At 49.6% G+C, this 25,229-nt stretch overlaps 1 protein-coding gene across 6 annotated transcripts in view; it reads left to right on the top strand.

Annotated features, from left to right (window-relative positions):
• IGSF21 (immunoglobin superfamily member 21) overlaps positions 1-21,470 on the top strand; it is a 180,569-nt gene extending 159,099 nt beyond the window's left edge. For 5 of the 6 annotated variants that reach the window (XM_088136868.1, XM_088136864.1, XM_088136867.1 and 2 more), the window contains 6 exons: positions 10,715-10,830; positions 13,050-13,521; positions 18,021-18,106; positions 20,130-20,322; positions 20,739-20,777; positions 21,191-21,470. In XM_088136868.1, coding sequence (XP_087992994.1) covers positions 10,715-10,830; positions 13,050-13,521; positions 18,021-18,106; positions 20,130-20,322; positions 20,739-20,777; positions 21,191-21,264 — 980 coding nt within the window. In that variant the 3' untranslated portion in view covers positions 21,265-21,470. The remainder of the gene's footprint in view (positions 1-10,714; positions 10,831-13,049; positions 13,522-18,020; positions 18,107-20,129; positions 20,323-20,738; positions 20,778-21,190) is intronic. The other variant, XM_088136869.1, reaches the window with a different exon arrangement.
• Positions 21,471-25,229: the final 3,759 nt, after the last annotated feature.

The raw sequence follows: 25,229 nt of genomic DNA, 5'->3' as shown, positions 1-25,229 counted from the left end.
AGGCAGAAGAATGGGGAGAAATTCATCTCCTGTTCATAGTTTGCATTCTCCAGCCAATATTTCAAAATCCACCTTGTCTGGGTTTTACAGTGCAATTCTCCAGCAGAAAATACCGCTTGAAAATGGGTGGGATGCAGCAACAGAAAGAGTGTGGGCAAAAATGCAAAGATCAGAGAAAAATGATTGCTAAAAAAAGGGAATACATTAAGAAGAATAAGTGTGTCAAAGACGCTAGGGAAGCAGTGATTTTTAAAAGAAACATGAGAAGGAGAAATAGAGAGAGAGAGAGAGAGAGAAGGAAAATATATATAATGATAGACAACAACTTAGATATTATTTAGATAACTGCCAGGAACTTTCACTTCTGTTTGGACCTTTCTCCATTCTTGAATTTAAGAGCTTGGAATCGTTTCTGGTTATGGCATGTTTTGCCTGGACAAGCCAACGGCGTTGGCATGCTCCATGGGAAGAGAGCAAGAAGGAGAGGTCTACAGGTCTTCATGGATGTCACCCCCTGAGTCTGAATATTTCTGTTCTTGAGGCACACTATATTCCCCTATCCCAATGTGGACCTGTTCAGTCCAGAAAAAGTAGAATCACCTGATTCTCTTGGAGATATAGATGAGTTCCTCAACTGGGATGATGATGATGTTGTTATGGTCCACTGAATTCACCTTGACTCCTGGTGGCTGCAGGTACAAGTCTAGGCCATTTCCTTGAGAAAAGTTCTTGAGAACTTTTTCAGAAGTGTAGTTCTTCCTAGGGCTGAGGGAGTGTGACTGGCCCAAAGTCCCCCCATTAGCAAGGCTAGAACTCAAGATCTCCAGCTTCAAATTCAGCCCCTTCAACCACTCCACCATAGTGGCTCCATCGTTGGGGACAGAACCACGAATGGAAGAAAAAGCAGTTCGTACTTCAATTTTAGAAATGGGTTAATAGAAGAAGGCCTTTACCGCCATCCCTCAAATCAGGATAATTCTTCCGTTAGCATTCAGGTCTCGGTTCTGAAGATCTTTCCTGAGTTTCTTCTCAACCTGCAGCTCCTCTCTCCCTCTCTCATCATCTCAGCGGTCCTTCATTTTGGTTTGATGTATCCCCTATCCCCAAGATGGATCCTGTCAGCCGTTGCAGCGGGGAAAGGATAATTCATTTCCTAACAGGAAACCAGGTCTAAAGCGAAAGATGTAATTAACTGAGGAGGTCCTGGGAGAGACCTTTCCATCTTAAAACATTCTCATAAATAGAACTGGTCCTTTTGACAAGGCCAATGAAGTGCCAGAGTTAAGATCTGTTGTGTCCTTCCTAAGTTACCTCTCTAATTCAGCTGGGGGGAAAAAAATACAGCACAAGTATTAGTGAACATTTTCACATACATTGCTGCAAACATTTCCTGGTTCCTTGCCAAATTGGAAAATAAGGAGTGAGGGGGACATTTTTCCACCGTTGCAGATACTTCCGGATTATGGACTTCTCAAGGGAGCCAGATCTTCTTCTTATGTGTCCAAAATAGGATTAATTGAGCTCGGTCATTGATTTGGTCTAGGATCCATTTGGTACAGCACACCCAACACAAATGTTTGAGGGTGCACAGATTGCTTGTTTAGGGAGAGGGTTGGCGCTTCATAAGAGGTTGAGCTTGGATTCAGACAACCTTATTGGTACTTCATGGGATCTGCCATCTTGGGAAGGCAGATTCCTCGTCTTGGACCCCCTACGTGTCAGGAAAACGTACACCAACATTTTTCCCTCCAGAAAGAACAAAAAATAAATTTGGGAGAAAGCTAAGCTCTTGAATTAATCCCACCCAGCCAGATCTTTGGGTATCAGTTCGGCGTTCTGGGAATAAAGCTGAGCAGGAGAAACTCAGGATACCCACCCTAGGTTGATTCCATCTCAACGGGCCTGCAGAAAGGTCTCTGTGGAGCTCTCCTTCTTCTGGAGATTTGTTTTCCCAGCAGAGTTCTTGACTCATTACTAAGAGCCTTGTAAGTTTAAAGCTGCAGAGATTGAACAAGAGACATGCCTGGAGGCTATTCCATTTTAATAGGAGCTCTTGGGCTAATCTATAACTTGTGCGGCTTCTCTCCTCACCACCCTGTCTAGAGACTTAATGAAGGTTCTTGGGCTGAACAGAGGACTGAAAAAAATGAATTGATAAGTATGGAAGAGAAACTAAAAAGGTGGAAGGGAGAGCAGCAAAGCTTCTAAATCTAACCTCCGCATGAATCGCTTCAAGAAAAGAGATTACAAAGAAGAGGTGAACCGTGAGGCTGGGCAACAGGGGGCAAGGAGGAATTCGGGCCTCTTGGACAACAGAAAAATGGGGCAAACAAGGCTTAGCAGGAAAGTCTCACTGATTGATACGGATATACCAAGGCAGAGAGAGATTCTTGGCTATGTTGACTGGGTTCAGACATGGCTCTGAACTAGGGTAGGCTTAAATTTGATGTGTTAAACACAGCCTTCTGGTTGGTTGACAGAACACTCTTAAGCCAACCCCAAGCCAACAACCTTCTGTCCATGGTTTGTTGTCTCATCGCTTGAGACGCACATGAACCAGGTGTCAGGCAGAGGTAGCAGGAGAGCCGGAAGCTGAAAGTTCATGGTGGCTTCCATGGAAGCAGTGGGATGGCTCAAAGAGGCACTGTTGAGGCTTGATGACATTGCAGACAGGTAAGGACAGGTGAGCTAAATCCATAGCTTAAGAGACAGTTGAGTATACCAGTGCGTGGATTTTAGAGTATGCTGTATACATTAAACAGAAACTGGAGCTGCAAGAGAATAAATTGCTCCACCCATGGCTAGTCCTTTCCTTCCTTCCTTCCTTCCTTCCTTCCTTCCTTCCTTCCTTCCTTCCTTCCTTCCTTCCTTCCTTCCTTCCTTCCTTCCTTCCTTCCTTCCTTCCTTCCCTCCCTCCCTCCCTCCCTCCTCTCTTTCTATTTCCTTCCTTCCTTCCTCTCTTTCTATCCTTCCTTCCTTCCTTCCCTCCCTCCCTCCCTCTCTCCTTCATATTTCCTTCCTTCCTCTCTTTCTATATCCTTCCTTCCTTCCTTCCTTCCTTCCCTCCCTCCCTCCCTCCCTCCCTCCCTCCCTCCCTCCTTCATATTTCCTTCCTTCCTTCCTTCCTTCCTTCCTTCCTTCCTTCCTTCCTTCCTTCCTTCCTTCCTTCCTTCCTTCCTTCCTTCCTTCCTTCCTTCCTTCCTTCCTTCCTTCCTTCCTTCCTTCCTTCCTTCCTTCCAGAAGTGTGCTCTGTTTGGAAGCCACCAAGGGACCCTAATGTTCTGTTTATTAAAACAGTGGGAAATGAGCTTGCCCACCGAGAAGGCCATTGCGACGAATACTGTGCCCAATGTCCCGAACGGGTCTTAGGTGATTTTATGCCAGCTCGTAACATTTATACCTACGTGCACTTGGGACATTAAGGGCAATCAAATTACATGCTTGGGGAATAAAGTTAGCACCCACTGGGAACTTTCCAAGGCCCCCTCTTTTCAGCATGCAATATTGTGCCACAGCTTTGTGTGGGCCATGGTTTTAGTTCCCCTCTTTGTGCCACATCTGGTGTTTTCTCTTGCGAATGCTGTGGCACGGAGACCTGGTTGCATTTTAATTAAGATAGCCTGCTTGCTTCCTTGAACCAACGTGAGTTCTCAGTTCCCTGGGGGAAGGGGTGGTGGCACCTGACCCATCTGTGGTGCACTTGCCAAACTTCCCACTGGTTGCCCAGCGTAGATTACATGGTGGTTTCAGCAACTCCTGCATCAAAAATGTTCTTGTGTTCTTAACAGTTGCCCGAAAACCGGTCCATCGTACCCAAAACACTTCTTGATGGCTTGGTTGGTCCTCTTCAAAAGAGAATTTGGCCCCGTCTTCTTTCCTCTAGCATCTGTCCCTTATATTACTTCAGGGCTCCCTGGGAGGAGGGGCAGTAGAAAGGGGTTGACAGTGTTGAAAGAGTGTCATCAACAACAAGAGGTATAGATTTGATTCATCTGCTCGCAGTTTTCCATACTTGAGGGTAGACTTACCCCACTTCTCCATTTATGCAATTACTTTTGAAGTTCCCTGAGTGTTTGCTCACCACATTGTTAAATATTCCACCTTTCTCAGGTGTTCTTCTGGGCGGGAGGTTAGAAAACTGCCAGCCGAGTTGCACAGCCCTCTTCCAAGGTCCAAGGGGGGACCTGTTTCCCCCAACCACTTCTTTTTAGAGGGAGAGTATCTAAACCATCTAGACCGTGAGCAATAAAATTGAATATGGTGGGGGAAAGGGAGGGATAAAGTTATCAGATTTCAAGGTAGAAAGAGAGGAGGAGAAAAAAATTCAGCTGGTCCTTGTGACGGTGCTATCTAATGACAAAAGATTGTAGTTCCTGATGGAACAGAATGTTCTTTAAGATTGCAGACAGGATTGGCGGCTGAGGAAGTCATGCGTTGCTTCTGAAATGAGATCAGTTCCCCAATAGGTAGACCTATCTTCCTTCCTTCCTTCCTTCCTTCCTTCCTTCCTTCCTTCCTTCCTTCCTTCCTTCCTTCCTTCCTTCCTTCCTTCCTTCCTTCCTTCCTTCCTTCCCTCCCTCCCTCCCTCCCTCCCTCCCTTTCTATTTCCTTCCTTCCCCTCTTTCTATTTCCTTCCTTCCTTCCTCTCTTTCTATATCCTTCCTTCCTTCCTTCCTTCCTTCCTTCCTTCCTTCCTCCCTCCCTCCCTCCCTCCCTCCCTCCCTCCCTCCCTCCCTCCCTTTCTATTTCCTTCCTTCCTTCCCCTCTTTCTATTTCCTTCCTTCCTTCCTCTCTTTCTATTTCCTTCCTTCCTTCCTCTCTTTCTATATCCTTCCTTCCTTCCTTCCTTCCTTCCTTCCTTCCTTCCTTCCTTCCTTCCTTCCATCCTACCTACCTTCCTTCCCCTCTTTCTATTCCCTTCCTCCTTCCTCTTTCTATTCCCTTCCTCCTTCCTCTTTCTATATCCTTCCTTCCTTCCTTCCTTCCTTCCTTCCTTCCTTCCTTCCTTCCTTCCTTCCTTCCTTCCTTCCTTCCTGCCTGCCTGCCTGCCTGCCTGCCTGCCTGCCTGCCTGCCTGCCTGCCTGCCTGCCTGCCTTCCTTCCTTCCTTCCTTCCTTCCTCAGACCTAATTTTGAGAAAAAAACATTTTCCTCTGTCAGCCATGTCAGCTATGTCAGCTATGTCAGCTATGGAGCCAGAAGCCAATTGCTTCCTGCAACTATAAGCCCTATTTTAGGCTGGGGTAAGCCCCATGGGGACCTCAGATGCCACTGTCCCCTGATGTTGGCTGGGCCTAGTAGGAATTGGAGGGCAAGACATCTGGCAGGCACCAGCTTGAGCCTCCACTGAGGTGACCAGAATACCAACTAGGTTTGCAGCTGAATTACTGAAGATTGAGGATGCTAATACAACGTGCTAAAACCAGCCGGCAGAGTTAGCAATCAAAGCTTTCTTCTTAATGCATAATGTATTAAAGATGCAGAATACTGAGCTCGAACCCAAGAGGAAAACAATTTGCACAAGGACAGCTACGGCAAATACTTCTTAATTTTTTTTTTTTTTTTAAACTTGGCATATTTCTTCTTCTTCTTAACGGCGAGGCGTCCAAAACCAAGACTGCTCTTCCAGGGATTGTCAAGAGGGTTCCCAGAGGATTCCAAACTACTTTCAGAGTAGTTTCACAGTAAGAGGGTTAAACATCTGTCTGGGCCACCCAATTCACGCAGAGCTTCTGAGTCCCGCTGCAGATGGATCCGTGGCAGTGTCAGCCCTTCGGGGTAGGCCAAGTTAGGAAGCATACACCACAACAAATATTAGAACTCTGTTGATGCAGACTACAATAGCAGAATCTCGAAATCCTCGTGGCATTTCGCTTCCCTCCCTCTTATACCAAAGAGAGTCAAAGTGGGGCACTCTTGAGTTTCTTCCTCACTGTTCCCTGTTTTCCCAGGTAAAGCTCATCTTTTGCTAACAGTCTCTACTTATCTACTCCAAGGTCATCTCTGTTCCTCTACAGAAACAGGCACCCCAAGGAATACTAAAACTCTGTTGCTATAGAATCTAACAATGGAATCGGAAAGCCTGGCAGAGTTTCTTCCCCCTTCCTTCTTACCCCAAAGAGAGTCAAGGTGGGGCCATCTTGAGCGTCTTCCTCACCCCTTCCTGTCTTTCTGGGATAAGCTCATGTTTTCCGAACAGCCACAGCATGTCTTCATCGAGGCTATCTCTGCAGGATGCAGACGTGGCCTCTAAAGGAAAACTTGGAGCCATTTCAGAGGCAAGGTAGAGGATTGATCTCCTGGAGTGAAAAAGCTTTGAGCAAATGCTGGGAGGAGCCACAAACAAGTTGGAGAAGGCTCTTCTGGATCTTGTGATAAATAAAGGGGATCACATCGATGGCATTTCCCGTGCCAGACCATCCCCACCCTTCATTCCCAAACGTGCCTCGTGAGAAGCCATTCATGGAAACCCAAATCACCAGGATGAATGATACATTCATAGACACATCCATGGATGGATTCATGGAGGACGTTGGAAAGGCTGTTAGTTTTGAAGACTCAGTGTTGAGAGAGGAATTGCCAGGGAAGAACAGAAGGAAATGGGCATGTTTCCCCAAAATGACAGGTGGAGAACAGAAGGAAATGGGTCTGTTTTGGTTTCCGGCTTATGGGCAATCCAACAGCTGGCTGTCTGGCTGTTGGGTTTCCAAAAGGCTGCAGTAAGATGCCTACTCCAGTGGGGCTGTTCTTATGCCCCGATGTCCTGGATATACTGGCAGCTGGATAGGCCCATGGGGAGTGTGGTTTCTCCTGATTCCTCCTTGTGGGACTGGGAGCCCCTTCTTCTATGCATTTGCACAGCAAAAATGTTCCCATAAATTCGTGACTGGACTTGGTGGGGTGGGGGGAATAAATACGCTGCTTGACAGACAGGGCTGACTTTTCTAGTCTGCTGACTTCCCTCCTTCGCCTTTCCCAAATTGATGCTGGGGGGCGGTGGGGGGGGAGCCTTGCAGCTGCATAATTAGATGCTGACATCGCCAGGGTCGGGCCGTGGAGTTTACACCTCTTCTGTCGGCGGCTTCTAAATTTAGCCATCTCGGCATTAGGTAAAGTTCTCGTCCTCCAGACAGCACCCTTAATTGGTTGTGATGGGTGACTTCATGGCTCGGTGTTCTGGAGGCATGATTTAGGAGGGTGGTGAAGGCTGCTGGCACGATCGACAGAGTGAAGATGCTCCGGGCAATGGAGGGGGTGTAAAGGTGGAGGAGGCCGACGCCAGACAGAGGGACTCCCGTAATAAGTCTTCTCGCTAACATGACACATTGTCAGTCCCTTATGAAGGGTGCCAGCGGCTGATGAGGAGATAAATGTTGCTGGTTAGAAATGCACGATGATCTTGAAGCCCAGGGACCTAGGACAGCCAGATCCTCCTCTGATAATAGGGGCACCCCACAGGGGGTTTCCTGGGTGCTTGGGTGGTCCTTAGCACACCCACCCCTTCCTGCCATCTTCCTTGCTGATTGGTCAGCCCTTCGCCGTAGGCCAGGTCAAGACACAGATCCTGCAGGGATTCTGGAACGTTCCTTCATTGTTGTAGGGCAGTGTTGTCCAAACTTGGGCACTTTAAGATGAGTGGACTTCAACTCCCAGAACTCCCCAGCCAGCCATGCTGGCTGGGGAGTTCTGGGAGTTGAAGTCCACTCATCTTAAAGTGCCCAAGTTTGGACAACACTGTTGTAGGGTATGATAACGATCTGGACAGCCTGACCAGGCTCTTCTGTGGCTCATCTTATGCAGAACCACATCAAGGAGGGGTTCTTTTGAGCTGCTTTCTCACACTTCCTGCTATCTCGGGACGGTGTCATCTCTTCTCCAAGTTGCTCCTCAATGTCTCACTCCTTCTCGTAATGGTGGTCTTCGTAACGTTTGAAGGTCAACTCTAAAGTCCTTTAGAAGTACAGAATTATTCGAGGAGGAATATGGAGAAGGAGGAGAAGAAGAGGAGGAGGAGGAGGGTTGGAGGATGACGCTTTGCTGTGAAGAGGAACAATACAGAGTGCATCAACCTTGGTGTGAAACTAGGGTACTCCCAGTGGTTTTGAGTACAAAAAAGTCCTGTGAGTTGCTGGTAGAAGGGATTTCATGCCACCAGTTATGGCTGGCTTCCAGGTTACTGAGCTTTTGAAAGGAATCAGATAAATTAGCAAAGGGGTGTTCTGCTAGCAACTGTTTGATGGCTGAACCTCCTCCTTTCAGAGGCAGTCTATCTGTGAGTCACGGTTGCTGGGCGGAAGCATCGGGAGAGATGTCTCCCTGCTCCCTTTGTGGAAATACCTTGCGGGTGAATTTGGGGGTGCAGAATTGGGCTCCATGCGTCTTTTGTGCTGGGCAGCTGTTCATGAAAAGAGATGGAGACGTTTTGAACAGGGCGAAGTTGCACCATCCATCTGCCTCCTCCAGATGGCCAAGATCCACGATCTTTCCCCCCAGCCTTGCCCCATCTTAGGTGCCAAGCGGGCCACTGGGGATCGCTGGAAACACTTTGCCTGTTTCAAGGAAGTCTGGATGAACTTTCGGAGAAACAGTTGATGATGAAAACAGTTTTCCTAAACAGGTGGAGGGTCTCTTTCGGGTGGAGCGCACCTTCAATGGTTCTGGGTTTCTCGTATTGAGCTGAGGGCCAGACTCGATGCCCTCCCAGAACCCCTCCTCTCTAATTCCCTGAGTTTTTGTGCAGCTGTGGTGGGCTCCTTATTCCTCTCTGCTTCTTCTGAAGCAGAAATGCCAAAAAATATTGCAAACACATGGCAGGAGCACAAATCTTTCACAGGGTACAGCTGTTATCTTCCGCCATATAACGGTTGCTCCGCTCCATTATTTAAATCTGCAGCTAGACTCCCAAGCTTGGGCATCTCTATTTTTCACCCTGTCCCTGTAACTCCCTCTTTCTCCATTGATCTCTTTCCCATATCTCTCTGTTTGGGACAATTCCTCTCCCCTTTCTTCCCAATCCATCTTTCTTGCCTTGGGATGCAGGAGAGAAGCGGAATGGATCTTGCGTCCGTCGAAGGCGTTACGGTGTGGCAAAGCCTGGCATTTGGGGTTGGTGGTCTTGAAAGCTCTTTGAGGAATAACACGGTCCAAGGATGCAACAGGAGCCCTGTCTGAGCTGGGGGGACTTTTGAGTTTTCGAAGAAGACATCTCCACCTTGGAGAAGCCGATGGGAAAACGGTAGTGTGCAACCGTGACTTCTTGGTGGGGGGCTCTTCACCCCCTTACTCCTGATTTGACTGTAAACTACAAGGTCCAGTTCCCTACGTGTTGCTGCAGCCCCCGAGATCCCACCGGAGGAGCGAATGACGTTCACGGACCATCGCTTGGCATAAATCAACAAGCTCTCCTAATTTCAGTGTCACGGCAGCGGTGCTCACCAGCTGGGGCTCCCAACCCACAGAGCTGGCCTGGTTTTTAATAAAGGAAGGTATACACCCAATTGATAGTAGAGAAACGTGGACTTTTCCAGTAGAGCGCATCAGTTGAGATTTCGGTAGACGTTTTTATTACTCCTGTCGGGAGTGGGGGATCTGTGGTCCTCCAGAAGTTGATGAACTACAACTCCCATCACCAATGGCCATGCAGGCAGGGCTGCCCCCCATGATGGTTCTGGCTGTGTAAAGTCGACAATGTGCCCCACAAATCCATATTGTTCAAGGAGTGGCTTGGCACTGTCTTGAAAACATGGTGAATGGAAGACGCAATCATTTTGATTTGGGCTCACATAAACCATCTCCTCTGCTCTCATTCCATCTTTTTTCCCTTCCCTCATGTGAGCTTGGGAATAAAGAGCTCTCTATTTTTCCAAACCATTAAAAAAAAAAAAATCATTAGGCCTTTGTGATCCTAACCCCGGGGGACAAGAGATTTTGCTGCAGGGGGAAAAAAACATAACCGCAAGTATTGATTTATTCTTGTTTGCTGGATCTGCATTTCTTGGCTCGTAAAAAGCACCAGTTAAACTTTCCGTCAGAGACAAAAATCCGTCCTCCTCCTTGAAAACCTGGAAACTTAACTACTCCGCGTGTAACTGCTACCAGTCCAAGGGTTAGCATGTCTTTATCACTTCAGTAATAGAGTTTGGGAGGTCATCTGTCCCATCCCCTGACAGATGGCCTCTAATCTCTTTTTGAATAGTGAAAGAAAATTGTTCGCTCCCAAGAAGGTCTTCTCCATGGTCAAAGAGCCCTTTGTTACGTTTTCCCTTGGAGTTTCCATCATCAGTACTACTCCTGGAGTAGCAAAAGAGGATTCCCCGTTCTCCATTTCTGGCATGACGGCCTTTCAGATACCTGAACATGACTCTCTCCTCTTCTCCTTTCTCTAAGCCTCCTTCTTTTTTTCAATTTATTTTGTTTGGTTTTCCATCCCTTCTCCTTTCCTTCCTCCAGATGTTTTCCAGCTGGTCAGTGTCAGTATGGTGAGGTGGAAGGGGCAGGAAATTGTGTACCCTTTGCAGGGGGCAACATCGACAGTCTGAAACCTAGAAGCGCAATGGGTTCCTGATGCATCTAACCCCACTTTGGAGAGAAGTCCACTTCACTAGGATCTTCAAGATCCAGGAAGTCTTTGGGAAACACCTCCGTTTGGCCTCATTTCTAGGTGTGATGCTCATGGTTGGTCAATTGAGTGATGGGTCTTCCTCCTTCCCCCACCAGCACCTCCCACATCCATCTCGGTCATTGCTGCGGACACTCCAGCTCCCTTCAGTCGCTACCAGGCCCAGAATTTTACCTTGGTCTGCCTTGTCTCTGGTGGAAAACCCGCCCCCACGGTAAGTTTTGGTAAGCATGGAGCAAGGACCATAGTCTCCACATGTAAATTCTGTTATGGCATGGCCCTGTCTCCTTTTCTACTTTAATTGACTCTTGCAGCTCACGAGACTTTGAAATGTTGGCACGATGCATGAATCCACCCTCTTGTGAATGAGTCTCCAGGTCTCACTTCAACCCCAGTTCATAAAGAGGGTGGATTCAAAGCAAGTTGAAAGAGAGCGGAGGATCCCCTTCCAAACTCAGGGGTTTTTTTAATCTGATCTCAAGGCAGGGGGCTGAGAGGGCCTTCAAATATTTCTATGGTTGAATAAATCTACCTGTCTCCCCACCCCCTTTTTTTAAGCAAAAAATTAGCTGGAGTATCCATAGACTTGAAGTGAATGGACACACCTCTCTTCCCATCTTGAGACAGTGCATGGTGGATAAAAAAGACTCCCAATTCATTGGTTATCCACATGGATACAGGTAGTCCTCATTTAGTGACCACAGTTGGGACCAGCAACTCGGTTGTTAAGTGAAGTGGTCACTAAGTAAAACCATGACTCTGTTTATGTTCTTACTCCAGCTTTTCTTTGCTTTACAGACCTTTGCAGGTTGTAAATGTGAGGATTGGTCATCAAGTTATTTTTTCATCACGGTCATAACTGCGAATGGTCACTAAATGAGGCAGCCGCTAAACAAGGACTACCTGTAACATTACCCACATGGATAATGCTGGGATTTTTATTTCGCTTCTGGGGTTTTTTATAACAAGAGCATTAAGCCTAGAGTGTTGTTTTTCATGGCTGCTGTTTATTGGTGAAGATGCTTCGGGAATGCCAAGAAAGCAGGTGCTGAGAATCCTATCTGGAAGTCGCCTGACCAATACATTAAGCCTGTTTGGGTCTACTGGAGAGTTTTTCTGTGTGTTTTGCATGAATTGGCAAGAAACTGAAATTTGGTGCTGAACTCAGGGCTCCAAAGCAGGGGCTGGGGTCACAGATGGGTGCCTTTGGAGTTGGGTGCTGTTAGTTGGGCTGCAGCCTTTTCTGCACAGCCTTAGAGCTGATATTTACCCAAACTGGAGGTGTCTGGAGTTTTTTTTCGCAGGTTGGTTTCCTTCCACTCCCCCCCCCCTTTTAAATCATGTTCTCCCTGGTGGATCGTCTTTATACACACACAGGATGCTGCGAAACAGTGGGGGGGGGGAGGCTTTTGGGTCTAAGCTTCCCCATAATCATTCCTGCTTATTAATTCAGAAGTCTGAAACATCTACATTTTGAGAAAGGCGCGGGGGGGGGGGAACAAAGCCTTTTGCGGCTGCTTCTCCCTCCCCACCCAAAAACCACTTATCTGCAAACACTCCCGAGGCTGTTTCATTACACCGTGACATCAGAAGCTTGAAAGGAGGCCTTGGGAATGGAATACAATCTTCTCTTCAGAGAGACATTCAGAAAGACTTAAACAGGCATTGCGTTGCTTGTCTTTCCGGCTACACAAACATGCCCCCTATTGCACCCCGAAATCTGTTTTGCATCCACATCTCCGCAATCGCAATGGATTCCCTCGTGGGGTTCGGTGGGTGCTCTTGGGTGCCCTTGTCAGATGAACAGCTCTCCCACTTCTTCCAAAATGGTTCTGAATTTGAACCTGCCCTAAATTTCACCGTGGTGGTCCAGAATGATATGGTTTTAAGTCTTTTTCATGGTTTTCTAGAAAAAATGGTAGAGTCTGGGTACAATCTCCGCTCCAACACGCCTTATTTCAAAAGGTTTGCTTCTGTTCCTTGCAATTCTGCATTTTTGTCCATGAAACAAGGACTGTTTTAAGAGGGGATGTGTGGTTTGCTGCTACAAGTAGTCCTCGTTTAGCGACCACAATTGGGACTGGCAACTTGGTTGTTAAGTGAAGCAGTCGCTGTGTGAAACCGTGACTGTGCTTATGATCTTATTTCAGCTTTCCTTTGTTCTACAGACCCGTGAAGGTCATAAATGCGAGGATTGGTCGTAAAGTCACTTTTTCATCACTGTCGTAACTTCGAATGGTCACTAAATGAGTCGGTTGCTAAATGAGGACTACCTGTACTTCAACATGCCTTGTTCTCATCATTGCAACCCAGCACAATGGCTAAGGAGCTGGGTTGTTGGTTCCCCCTGCCGAAAGGCTTCCAATAAATAAGTGAAGTTAGGTTCCTAAGAAGGAAGGGTCTATAATCTCCTCTTGATGTTCCCTCCTCCAGGTTTACTTTAAGAGGGATGGGGAGTTAATACAGGGTATCCCTCTCACGGAGCCTCCTGTCAACGCTGCTGGGTTGCAGGACAGCCGAGCTTCCCGGAATCTCTTCCATCGGGACCTGGATGACACCAAGATGCAGAAGTCCCTGTCGCTGTTGAACGTGGAGGACCGGGGCGGGAGGCTGTACACCGAGGACCCCTTTCAGAGCCTCACCTCCGACCAGGGACTTTTCCTGAGCCCCACCACAGAGAATATCCCTGAGACCGTGGTGAGCCGGGAGTTCCCGCGGTGGATCCAGAACGCAGACCCCACTTATTTCTTCCACCACACCCATATCCCCATCAGCGACGGCACCGTGGAGGTGCGGGCGATGCTCATGTGGACGCTTAATCCTCAGATAGACAATGACGCTCTCTTTAGTTGCGAGGTCAAGCACGACGCCCTCTCTATGCCCATGCAGTCCGAGGTCACTCTAGGTAAGAGTCCAGGAGCCCACTCCCTTGGTGGGTGGACGGGGAAGGCACCGGCAGAAACAATCAGGTCCACCCAGACCCAGCGGGTCTTTCTGATACCCGGGCATCGATTCGGTGCATCCTTGGGGGGCTGTTTGTTAGGCTGGCTTTCAAACCCCCAAAGTAGAGCCAATTTTGGGAGGAGGACGCTTCTTCCGAAGTGAGAAGGGCCATCAGGGGTCACACCGCTCAACCCCGCGTGAATTCCTCCTAGACGTTTGGGGTGGCTGGAACCGATGGGCTGGGTTTCCTGGGGAAGGAGCTAGCGTGTGCCAACAGGAAGAGAATCCTGCCACCCAAAGGTGCTTAATTCTTCTCTCTCTCTCTCTCTCTCTCTCTCTCTCTGTCCCCCTTTCCGTTTCAGAGATGATGGTAGTTTGATTTTGAGTTTCAGCCCTGTCTGCTTGCTCTTTCATTAAATTTAATGAATGGCTCGTGGTGCCATTCGCAGGTACGCGACGGGATTCTGAGATCCCCTTCCAGCTGAGATGTCTTCTTTTCGGAAAGCGCATTCTTCATTCCTACCTATTCTGTTCTCTCTTCCTCACCTGCTCGCTAATAGAGGACCCCTTTTCAAGGCAGCAGTGAGAGCGCCGAATCTGCCTCTCTTTTATTCGTGCTCATTGTGAGACCCTTCCAAGCTAATGACGCTTGGCAGGCTCGAAATCGTGAGTCACAAACGAAACGGGGGAGATCTCAGGTCCTCCTGTCCTTCCTTTCTGCTCGCCAAATGGAGAACCTGAACGGAGCAGCGTTGAACCCAAACAGGTCTCCTCGCTTGCTACCTCCGTTGCAGCCGCTGAGCCGGGAGAGGGAAAAAATGGAAAAGATGGGTTCCAAAGCAGCAGCGTTGCAAAACGGCACCGTTCCAACCTGTTGCCTTCAAAAGGCATTTGGGTGTCGGTCCAGGACGTGTGGATTTGGGGGGGTTATATGGAAGTTTGGGTCTCCTCCCATCTCTGGTTGCCAACCCTCTGCAGCTCTCCCCCGATGGCTGGGGAGGGGACGTGGATGGCGACGTTTCCCCTTGCAATCCATCCTGAGCAGTATTTACACCCGAAGCGTCTGAGCCCCACCATCGATCAGTCTGCCTTTTTTGGAGTCATTCTCTCTCCGGCTGGGGAAGGGGGAAGCCTCCATCAAACGAGCTCTTAATCACTTTAGAGGAGTGATTAAACGGCCTTTTCTTGATCCAACTCTGCCTCGGCCCTCTTTCTCTTAGCCCCAGCTAGAAGATTACCTGATGTTCTGTGAGGAGCTAATCCTAGCAAGAGGGTCCTGATCAAACACTTCACGGAGTTTTGTCTTTATAGGGGCTTCTCTCTCATTTGCATATTAAAGACAAAATACCTTTTATGTTAATCCCCAGTGGAAAAACTGCCTTTGGCGGAGGGAGACATAAATCTTACACATCCAGAATAATGGGGCTTGGTCGAAGAGATTACTGGCTTGGAATAAAGAAGTCCAAGGCTTGCTTTCACCGCCTGTCTTAGAAACCGGCTGCATTTTTAGGCACGGATGCCTGCCAGCCCAGGGAGGAATCCATCTTGACGCCTTTCCGTTGATTTAGAAAGCTGAATTGATTCAGTTTGGGGATTCAGATCATCAAATAGGGCTGGATTGGATTTTTAAATGTCCGCGTGTGTGAAACCAGGCAGGGATGGTCCGAATTGATCTGAATTAATCTGAACACATTTGAGTTCATTTGACACTTTGGATCAAGATGTAAGCTTGACTCAATCAAGGATTGCAGACGAATTTGCACGCTCCTAGTGGTGATGTTGAACCAGTGTTTTTTTTTTTAACACAGACTTTTTTCGGAGTTGCAGGGTGCTAAGAGGCTTCCTTCCCCCCTTCCAAATTCCAGCTTTTTCTTAGTCCTCTCCTTTGCTTTCTCCAAATTCCAGCCCCCCTCAATTATCTTTTCAGCTCAGTTGTGCTGTCACCCCTTTCACGTGTTGCAATCCAAATGAATGCATTGGGGAATGGGAAAAAATTGAGAAACGCCATTCTTGCCAAGATACTCCTAACGAGATGTTTTATTCTGTGCTGCTGATAGAAATAGAGGTGAGTCTCTGAAAGAGGGCCCCAAAGGATTCAAGTTTTTGCGAGCACCAGGCTAGGTGCCCGTGGCTTGAAGTTGGCTTCTCCTTCGTTGGTCTTCAGAACATAAGAGCTCACTTTGTAGTAAAGGGGTAGTGGTAGTAAAGGCTACCCTCCCACTGATTCCTGTCGGGTAGAAATAAAGTATGGATTTGCCAGTTTCTCACCAGGTAATTTGTAGACCCATTTTCCAGCAGAATAAAGATGGAGTTAAGGGGCACCGTCCCCTACTCCCTACTGTTTGAGAGGAAGAAGTGGGAATCAGGGTCTCTCAGGGTTGAGGAAAGGCTGAATCCACAAAGCAGGCTGCGAGTAAAGCTGCATTCACCTTGATCCTGTTCTTAAGACTTCGATCAGAGATGTTTGCTTTCACAATCAGTATTACTGAACTGTTGGCAACCTCCCTACCTTCGACCTTGATGTGGTTGGTACTCAAAAGGCCTCATGTTTCAGCACTGTGGGCAGCTCCAACTGAGCCTGGTGTTGACTCAGGTTCCATCACGCACATCGGTTCGTGGAGAAGCAGAGATCTATTCCCCAAAAAACCACTAGAAATTCAGGAGGTGCCAGCTTCGTTCTTGGTAAGCGAGCCTCTCCATCAGCCAGGTTGAGGGCTTTACCCTCGCCTGGCCAAAAAAGACTGGACTTTCTTTGAACTGTTCTATAGTCTATGATGAGCCTGAATCTTCTCCTTCCAGCTCAATCGGTGGCTGTTCAGATCCCAAAAGGATCCAGCCTCTTTGGGCATGGAACTAGGTTTGTCATGGCCATGCCTACCCAAGCCCTCAGTGTTGAAGCAAGCATAGCAGCTGCTAGGGAACAAGGAGATTTCATTCTCACTTGCAGCCTTTCTGGAGATCCTTCCTTGACCACTGCTGGCACCTTGGCCACTTTTATCACAGGAGTCTTCTGCCTTGCAATTCTCCATCCCTGAATCTGGAAGCAAGCCGAGGCTACTCTCTGGTCGTAAGGATAAGCAAACTCAGAATGGGATAGAGAGGCCGCTCTTAAAATCCCAAGGCACACTAGCTTGGACATCTGGGGATGGAAGTACGGCCTATCTGAAGGCAAAGGACTGGAGAAGGTTACCCTTGCTCTGTGCATGTCTCTTTAAAACAAGCAGAAGAGATTCTGCTGATTCTCCCTCTTCTGACCTCTATAAAATAGTAAAACTAGCCTTTTTTATTCAGCTGAAGCCCAACACACAGACTTCAAAGGTGTGTGGGAAATGCCCTTTGTAAATCCAGCCTCACCTGCTTCGAGAAGAAAGCTGTTTCCTCCATTCTCCGTTCCATTTCATCACAAGGTCCTCCTTTCGCTGGCGAGGTTGTTCCAAGCCAACAGGGCAACTGGTGAGGGAACACGTTACTGGCACCCGGGGAGACATTTCTAAACTTTTGTGGCAAGGTGGAAGATTATCCCATCCACCCCTAGATTGCAAGTCAATTGTCTTGGGATCAGGAGAAAGGAGAAAACCCCAATCTCTCTGCAGACAGCTGGAGAAAAGCAGGCCCCCACGGGGTGGGATTCTGCCTCCTCCCGCCAGTATTATTGTGGGCATCTCTGGAGCAGATTTCCAAGTAACCCTTTTAAATTATATTCAACATTTGTTTTTGCTTTGAAATCTGTAAGATGGTTTTATAGCTGTTTTTATGTGTTGGATTCAATCTGGATTTTTTGAATTGCTTGCTGACTTTTTAGCAGAAAAGACACTCTGAAATTGCTCTATTATTTGAGACAAGCATTACTGAGCTCCCAAAATTCTTGGCAGGCCTGAAAGCGTGACCAACTGAAGTGGCATCCTTGCTTTTCAGTCCTCCGCTCCCAAAAAGCAACGCCACTGCGTCGAAAGCTGGTTTCACACAACTTGCCAACCAGCAGATGCACTCACCCCAAAAGGCTAAGATTAGCTAACGTGAACCCTGGTTAAATGATGATGGTTAACACCTTAACCTGTTGCAAGAATTCTCCCTCTTTGGTTTGTATATTATTCGGCGTTGTGCCAATGCAGCAAACGAGTTGATTTGGTAGCCAGGTTAAGTGTGTTGTCTAAACAAACTAGAGGGGTGGGAGATCATTGGTGATAAACTACATCTTATGATCCTTCCAATGAATGTCCTCATTCGTAGGATGAGTTTAACCTTATTAGTGATGGCTGGAACTGGGTCTACCCAGCCCTAGTTCAACATTACGACCATCCTGCGTCTTACGGGGGCAGAACGCAGACATGATCCCTTTGGCATATTGTGTTAAAGGCACAGTAGCTTTGGCAAGTTGAAATGTTGGCAACCCTTGCAGGGGAGGGTGCAATAAGTAGGCCCCCAGCACGTGGAGGACTAACCCACTCCCTTTTCCTGCAGTGGCTCCCAAAGGTCCCAAAATCATGATGACTCCAACAAGAGCCCGCGTTGGAGACACCGTCCGGATCCTGGTCCAAGGATTTCAGGTGCGTACGACCCTCATCCCCATCCCCAAAGTTGCAGTTCTGCTAGCAATTAAGTTTCTTTGTTTTCGGTTGCTGTTCTGCTTTATCTTATAGGTCGCTTCTGTGAATAATTTAATAGGCTTTAAAAAATGACAAAGACAGACAATTATGTACCGAAGACCGACCAACTGTGAAAGAAACACCCGCATTAATTTGTTTGCGATGACTAATTGGTCTTACAAACACAGAGGGGTGCGTGCGTGTATGCTGTCACGCCTAAAAGTCGGATAAATGTATAGTCCTAGAAGCGTTCGGAGATCTGGGCTGAAAAAGGCTCTGCGCTTACCTGTCTGTACGTTGCCCCGAGACTCTGTTGGCGCATTGGCTGTAACGAAACTGGCACGGCTGCCTTCTGGCTTCGCAGACGGGCGTAACGATGCTTTGTCCTGGCTGGTGTTGGTTAGGCGAGGGGTGGCTTTGAAGTGCATGGAACGGCCGTGAGCCCGTGGGAATGCGCGTGTAAGGGCTATCCGGATGGGAGTGCCCAGCGGCCCATGAGTGGCATAACAAAAATCTGCCAAGTCCAATGAGATGAGGGATCTCGGTTGGCAGAGGACCAGCCATGTCTTTAGAACTGCCTTCCTTTAAGAGAGCCATAGACGTAACTTCCCAGAATCCTCAGGGAGGTCCATACTGGCTGGAGGATTCTGGGAGTTGACGTTGCATTTCTAAGGAGGGGAGAAGCCTGCTTTATGAGGTAGGCCGAAACTCAGTGGGTAGAGCTCTTGCCTCACTCCCCACGGTCTGTAGCAAGCGTCTTGGGCAGTCTTGCCAGATCTGACCAGGCATTATTGTTTTGGAAGAGCCTCAAATTCATTGGCCAAAGGCGTGCTTGGCACCCTCCGTTCCTTCGCCAACATTCCCAGTTTATTTTGCCTGGCCCAGGAGAATGAGATGCGCGACTGAGCCAAACTTCCTTATTAGAAAGCAGCTTTTCTAGGTTTTTCTGCCAGATGCGAGACTTGAAAATTAACACACTGGGAGGCAGCTGGAGGGAGGGTGTGTGTGCCGAAGATCTTTTCGCACGTTTTGCCAACGGTGCGATGTGGCTCAGCCCCTCTTGCGAACCCCAAGCGTCTGGTGCAAGGTTGGGGAGCCTTGGGCTGACGCACCAGGGGCGCTCCTGTTGGCGGTCCTCATCCAGCCTTTGCAGGAACATGTTCCAAGCCAGATGGGCCGTTTCTTCATCAGCGTAGCGCATGGCTTGCGTTCAGGCACCAAGGGTGGCGCCCCACGTCTTTCCAGCGAACGGGAAAGCAATCTCTTCTCACACCTGCCCGTAGGGTGGGTCTCGGGGGACAGAGTAGAGGTGAAAACTCAGCAGAAGGAGAGGAGGACTCTTGCTTGGCGCATCAATGATTCATCCTCTAACTGTCGAAGCATTCAGAGCTAGGATGTGGCGATTCTGGATAAAGAGAGATGTGCTCCCCCATTGCTGACTGTCTTGGAAAATAGGGTCAGCAGACCGTCTTCAACTTCACGTTCTCTGGATTTGCTAAACTACAGCTCCTGGCACGAGCCATGTTGGCTGGGGGTTGGCGAGAGATGCTCATTTGCAGAGCTGAGCCAAACTTTTTAACTCCCCCCCACCAAAAAAAAAAAAAGAGAGAATTATTTTTTGAGCTAATCGCAGAGGTTTCTCATCCGGCGCCCGGTCCTCCACCCTCTCTCTGTTTCCTTCCAATCTCATTTATCCAACTAGAGTCGCCCAAATCAGCGATGTTTGGGAAGGGCCTTCCCACCAAGGGCCTTTCCTGCTGCGTGGCATTTAAGGTGCTGTTGTATTTATTTGTGATGAGATCTCCTCTGAACCTTGAAATCCACCCGGGCGCCTCGTAAGCCGCTTCTTCCGTTCAGATTTCGGCTCCAGGGTTGGGAGGACCCCAGAAGAACCTCCGAGGCCTTTCTCCAGGAAGGACTATAAAACCTGTTCTCCTCCGGTGCTCCTTGGTTGATGTGACTGTTGGGGGGGGCTTGGTTCCAGAACGAAGTCTTCCCCGAGCCCATGTTCACTTGGACCCGTGTCGGGAGCCGGCTCCTGGACGGCAGCACCGAGCACGACGGGAAAGAGCTGGTGTTGGAACGCGTGCCGGCCGAACTCAACGGCTCGATGTACCGCTGCACCGCGCAGAACCCCCTTGGCTCCACAGATACCCACACCAGGCTGATAGTGTTCGGTAGGGGGGAGCCTCCCATCCACCCATTGATGGCTTCTGTGTTCGTGGGTTCGGGGGCATCATTGTCCCGCCTTCCGACTCATCGGGGACTTCCCGCTCATCCTACCCCCGTAGCCTTTCGATGTCTTTCCAGCTGCATGCTCTCTGCGCCATGGGGTGCCCCAGTTGGGGGAGGAAGCCTGCGAGGCTGACTTTGCGTGGAGAAAGCAGAGCCAGCCATCATTCCTGCTATTGATCCCCACCTCCCCTGCGTCCCCACACTATAACAAATCCTTCCGTGTTTTCCATTCCTCATCCTTCTGCCAGAATTCATCCTGTCCACGCTCCATCCATCCGACATCGCCGCTGCATGAGTTTTTCCGATGCTAAATGACCATCTTATTGTTTTCTTTCCGCCCCCACCCCCTTCTCATTAGAAAACCCAAATATTCCAAGAGGAACAGAAGACTCGAATGGTAAGGCACCGAGCCAATGTGCCTCCGTTGCAAGAACCTCTCTGTCTCGTTTCCCGTGCTTCTGTTGCTGCTTCCTAAAGAGTAGTGTTCCCCCCCCCCGTTCTGCCCAGTTTTCTTCCCAACCCCCCCGGCATTCGTGCTCGGGTCCGTGTGCTGTTCTTGTGGGCCCAGCTCCCTCCTGCAGCTTCCCGCACGTGGCTCGCCCTTTCCCCCGAGGCCGGATCTCCCCCGACGCTTGCTATGCATGGCCGCTGTTGTTCTCGCTTTACCACCGTTGCATGTTTGAAGCAAAGCCAGCCCAACTGAGCGATGCGTGGCTTCGTAGGTGGAGGGATGGGATTGCAACTCTCGACCCTGTGGCACTTTCTAAATATGTCTTTTTTTCTTTCTTTCTTCTTCATCCTCCTGCGCAGGTTCGCCGACCAGCCAGTGCAGTTTCAGACTTTTTCTGGCCATCATCTTTACAGTTACTTTGGAACTGACGTGAAAGGGTTCATTTTGGGAACCCGGGTTTTCCTCCCCAGACAGCTCCGTCAAGCCTCCATGTCTCTGTTGATCGATTTTCTATTCTTTTCCTTTCTGCCTTCTTTTCTTTTCCTTTTCTAAATTATTTACAGTCTTGTCATCAGCCTCTTTCTCTCTCTGTGTCCTGGCTTTGTCATCCAGTTTAATTAAAAACAAACAATACAGAAAATCCGCCACGGTTACAATATCTTATGTATGATGTAAATAGTTTTCTTTGTGCATTTGTATGGGGGTGATTTAAAAAAAAAAAAACTGGCTGGCCAGGATACAGTGGTACCTCTAGTTACAAACGCCCCACTTACGAATTTTTCAAGATACGACCAGCTCCGGCCCCAAAAATGTATCTCGACTTGCGAACTCGCCTCAACTTACGAACCGGATCCGCGGCCATTTAGCCTGTGCCACGTGGTCCGCGGCCATTTTCCGCCCCGACACGTGGTCTGCGGCCGTTTTTCCGCCCTTGATACGTGGTCCGCGGACACCGGAACGGATTAATGGTAATTACACTGAACCTTATGGGAAAATTTGCCTCGTGTTGCGACCAATTCGAGTTGCAACCAGAGTCACGGAATGGATTAAATTCGTAACTCGAGGTTCCACTGTATTTGGGTACACGGAATAACAGCAGAGTGCCGATTTCTCACGCACAGTGACGTTCATGGAACCGAATCATTCCCCATTGGTTGGTATTCGCACCCGGTCACCAAAACAGTGGGGTGGAAAATGCTTCCTTAAGAGTTGCCCATTTCATCTCGCCTAAAGAGGCACCCAAGGATCTAGTCCTTACGATCGCGGCAGTCTGCTTAAACCCGAATGAAGGCAGGCTGAGAGGGGATCTCCGGAGCTGGAAAGGGTAGATTGAGGGAGGCGGGCGGATTCACGTCGCCTCCCTGCGCGGTTCTTCCAACGAATCTGTTATGCGGGCGTCAGTGTTGCAGGAATATTTGCCTGATAAATTCTGCACAATAACGCGAACAATGTTGGTTTTGTAAAGGGAGGCTGCTGATTGCAGAATTAATCTCTCCTTGGCCCCCCCCCCCTCGCAGCGCAGGGAGCGTCTTTGCTTAATTGCACGCGTTCCTCAAAACTCTTGGGTTGCATCGTTTCCCCGCTGCGGGTGGATCGCACCGGGCGCTCCCGTTGTTGCCAGGGCAGAATATTCAGGCGGAAACCTGCCCGGCACGTGTGCCTTTCAGGAGGGGGCCGCGGAACCGAAGGTCACTTGTCCACCCCCTGCCACCGTTTTAATAAGCAAACAAAACGTTGCAATTAAACTCCTGCTTCGTTGATTAATTCCAGCGCTTGGGGGGGCAGGTGTGGGGACACCCGTTGGTTTTGCTTCCCTCTCCGATTCCAGCGCTTGTGGGTTTGCGGCGGGGCGGGGTGGCCGTGGGGAGACCCGAGGGAGGGGGATTGAAAGCGGATTCTCCGGCCCTTGCTTCGCCCCGGTTCCGCTTGGGGAAAGGAAGGATTTGAACCCAAGCGCCGACCGGGGAGGCGTGTGAACCCAGAGGCTTGGAAAGATCTGTTTGTTCTTTTGCAGAGCAAGCAAGGACAGAAACAGATGGGAAGGAAGCAGAGGCAGTTTGGGGCTACCGTGAAGACAGAAACGGGGTGCAATTCAGCGATTTCCGGCTCTGACCTCACGGGGGGTCTCTCCTTCGATGTCACAGGCGGCTTCTGCTTTTGCATCTCCTGCTTATTCCGCTGCCTGGGCCCCTGGACATCTGCGTCCAGCTTCAGGTCTGACTTTCCCACCAGACATACCTAGCATTCCATTCCCTTGAGGAAGGAAGCCGGTGCTGACTCAGAGAGAGACACAGCGGGCAGCCTCCTTGCACTCGTGTTGCCGTTCCTCCGACTTTATTCTCAGAAAGTGCTTCGATTCACCGCCCTCGTTGCTCTTCTCTTGTGGATGAGCAATGCCCCATCATTCCCACCATTGTATTGAGTAGAGGGAGGGTGCCTGTTCCTTCTCTGGATGAGTTCCTCCTCCGAGTTTGCTTGGGGATGCTCCCGGGGGTCCAAATAAAAGTGCCCCTCTCTGGGAGGACCATCACTGGGGATCCTTTTAAAATGTCCACATTTCCACCTTTCCCCGTTTCCTCCCTCTCCACCTGGGAATGAAGGGAAGACACGGCTGCCGGGTGGGCACGCAGGGGGCCATTTTCAGAGGGAGCAGCAGCGTGCCCCCAACACACACACACGGGCAAACTTCAGAACTGCTCAGAAGGACTCCAAGCCTGGGCACCCAGGTGCAAAACACCAAATGGCTGCTGACGGCCTTCCCTGGCTAGGAAAAAGGAGGCTAAAGATGGATTTAAATGTGTCTTTGAAGGGTTTAGAGAGAGTTGCCTGCAGCAGCCTGCTCGGGAGCTGAGGCTGCGGCGCGCTAGATCCTAGCTCTGCCGGAAACCGCGACCCCAGGGGTGAGGAGGCACCTTCAAAGAAACAGGTAATTCTTAGAACATGACAGCAAAGCATTTGGGCAAAGGAGAAGGGGGTTCACAGGGCGGGGAACCCACGGGGTGATTCAGATTTAGCCAACTCTAGCCTAAGCCTAGAAGAAAACAGTTGTCCCCGACCTGCCAGCCCGTGCCACGTTGCCGGTTGGGCCCCCAGATGCCTGGGTGCTGGCCCGAGGTGCCCCCTTTGGGCCCGTCTGTTATGCCCCCCAGAACCCAGGGGCTAAATCACGGCCTTGCCTGAATCCCTCGCGAGCACTGGAAAAGCTCGCCCGCCTGCAGAGAGCCTCGTTCGTCAGCCGGTGCCAAGTCAGCAGCCATGAATCTGCCCAGGGGAAGAAATGTTCTCGGGCGAGCGCTCGCAGCCTTGCCCAAGAGGTTCCCGTGCCGAGTGGCCCCCGGAGAGGGGTGCGCCCCTTTATTTATGGACTTCGAGGCCTCTGGGTCATGCATTTAAAATGAAATGCGTTTGGAGCCGTCCCGCCAAAATTTATTCAGGGGGCTGCAGCGGAAGAGAGCGTCCAGCGCGAGAAAGAGGGCTGGGCTGGAGTGAAAAAGGGTGGAGGATGCTGAGGACCTAACACCCCCCCCCAAACTCCCTGTTCTTCTGCTCCCCTCTCTGCCTTTTCAGGGTGGGGGGGAAGGCGGGGGACCCCAAGGTACGCGTTGTTGGGGTTTCCATCCTTCAGAGTTCGCCTTCCCTGGACGCTTCTCTCTCTGAAAGCAGGTGGGAGTTTGGAGATAATCTGCTCCGTTTGCTTACGAACGCTTGCCAGCCCACCCGTGCTCCCCAAACACACGCAACCCTAACACGCTTATCTTTCATGTTTTACACCTTCCCTTACCTCTGCAATGCGGTTTTGCGGCCCAAACCGAGCGTACGAGAATGTGTCTTTGGGCACGGAGGACGCAGGGAAAGGAAGAAGTCCAACAAAAAGCAGGCATTGGGAGGGGAAGCCAAACCAAGAGGCCAGCTTACAAAGGGGCTTTTAACAGAAATAATTGCAAACAGAAGCTGAAACGGAGCGGCCAGGCTGGTGGGGGGGTCACCTCGAGGGGTCTCTGGAGGCCAAATGAGCTTCTTGGAAGGGTCAGCATTTTGCCGCTAAAGTTGTAGCGGTCCGCTCTTGGAAACCCAACGTTGGCCGAATGGATTTATCTCCGGTCCCCTCCATGGCAATCCTTAAGTCTCATCTGCGTCAGGCATCTAATTTCGGAGGATAGAAATGGTTTACGTCGAAGTAATATCAGGTGAAGGAGAGGGGACGGCCCTTGCTGGAAAGGGGAGCAATGTGTGGCTAGGTTTAATCGTTACAAACGGAGCCTCCATGATGAGGAGCAGCCTGTCCGCTAGAGAAAAGCCACTGGGAAGGAGGATCCCTTTCACGTTCAGCCTGCAGGACCCCCGGAAACATAGTGGAAGCAGAGGCTGAGCTAGGTGGCTCTTAATTAGATTTATATC

This window comes from Python bivittatus, unplaced genomic scaffold, assembly GCF_059951505.1.
Source record: "Python bivittatus isolate LINGU-HERP-01145 unplaced genomic scaffold, Pbiv_v1 ctg000090_np1212, whole genome shotgun sequence".
Taxonomy (NCBI): domain Eukaryota; kingdom Metazoa; phylum Chordata; class Lepidosauria; order Squamata; family Pythonidae; genus Python; species Python bivittatus.
This window is presented reverse-complemented; position numbering and strand designations above follow the sequence as displayed.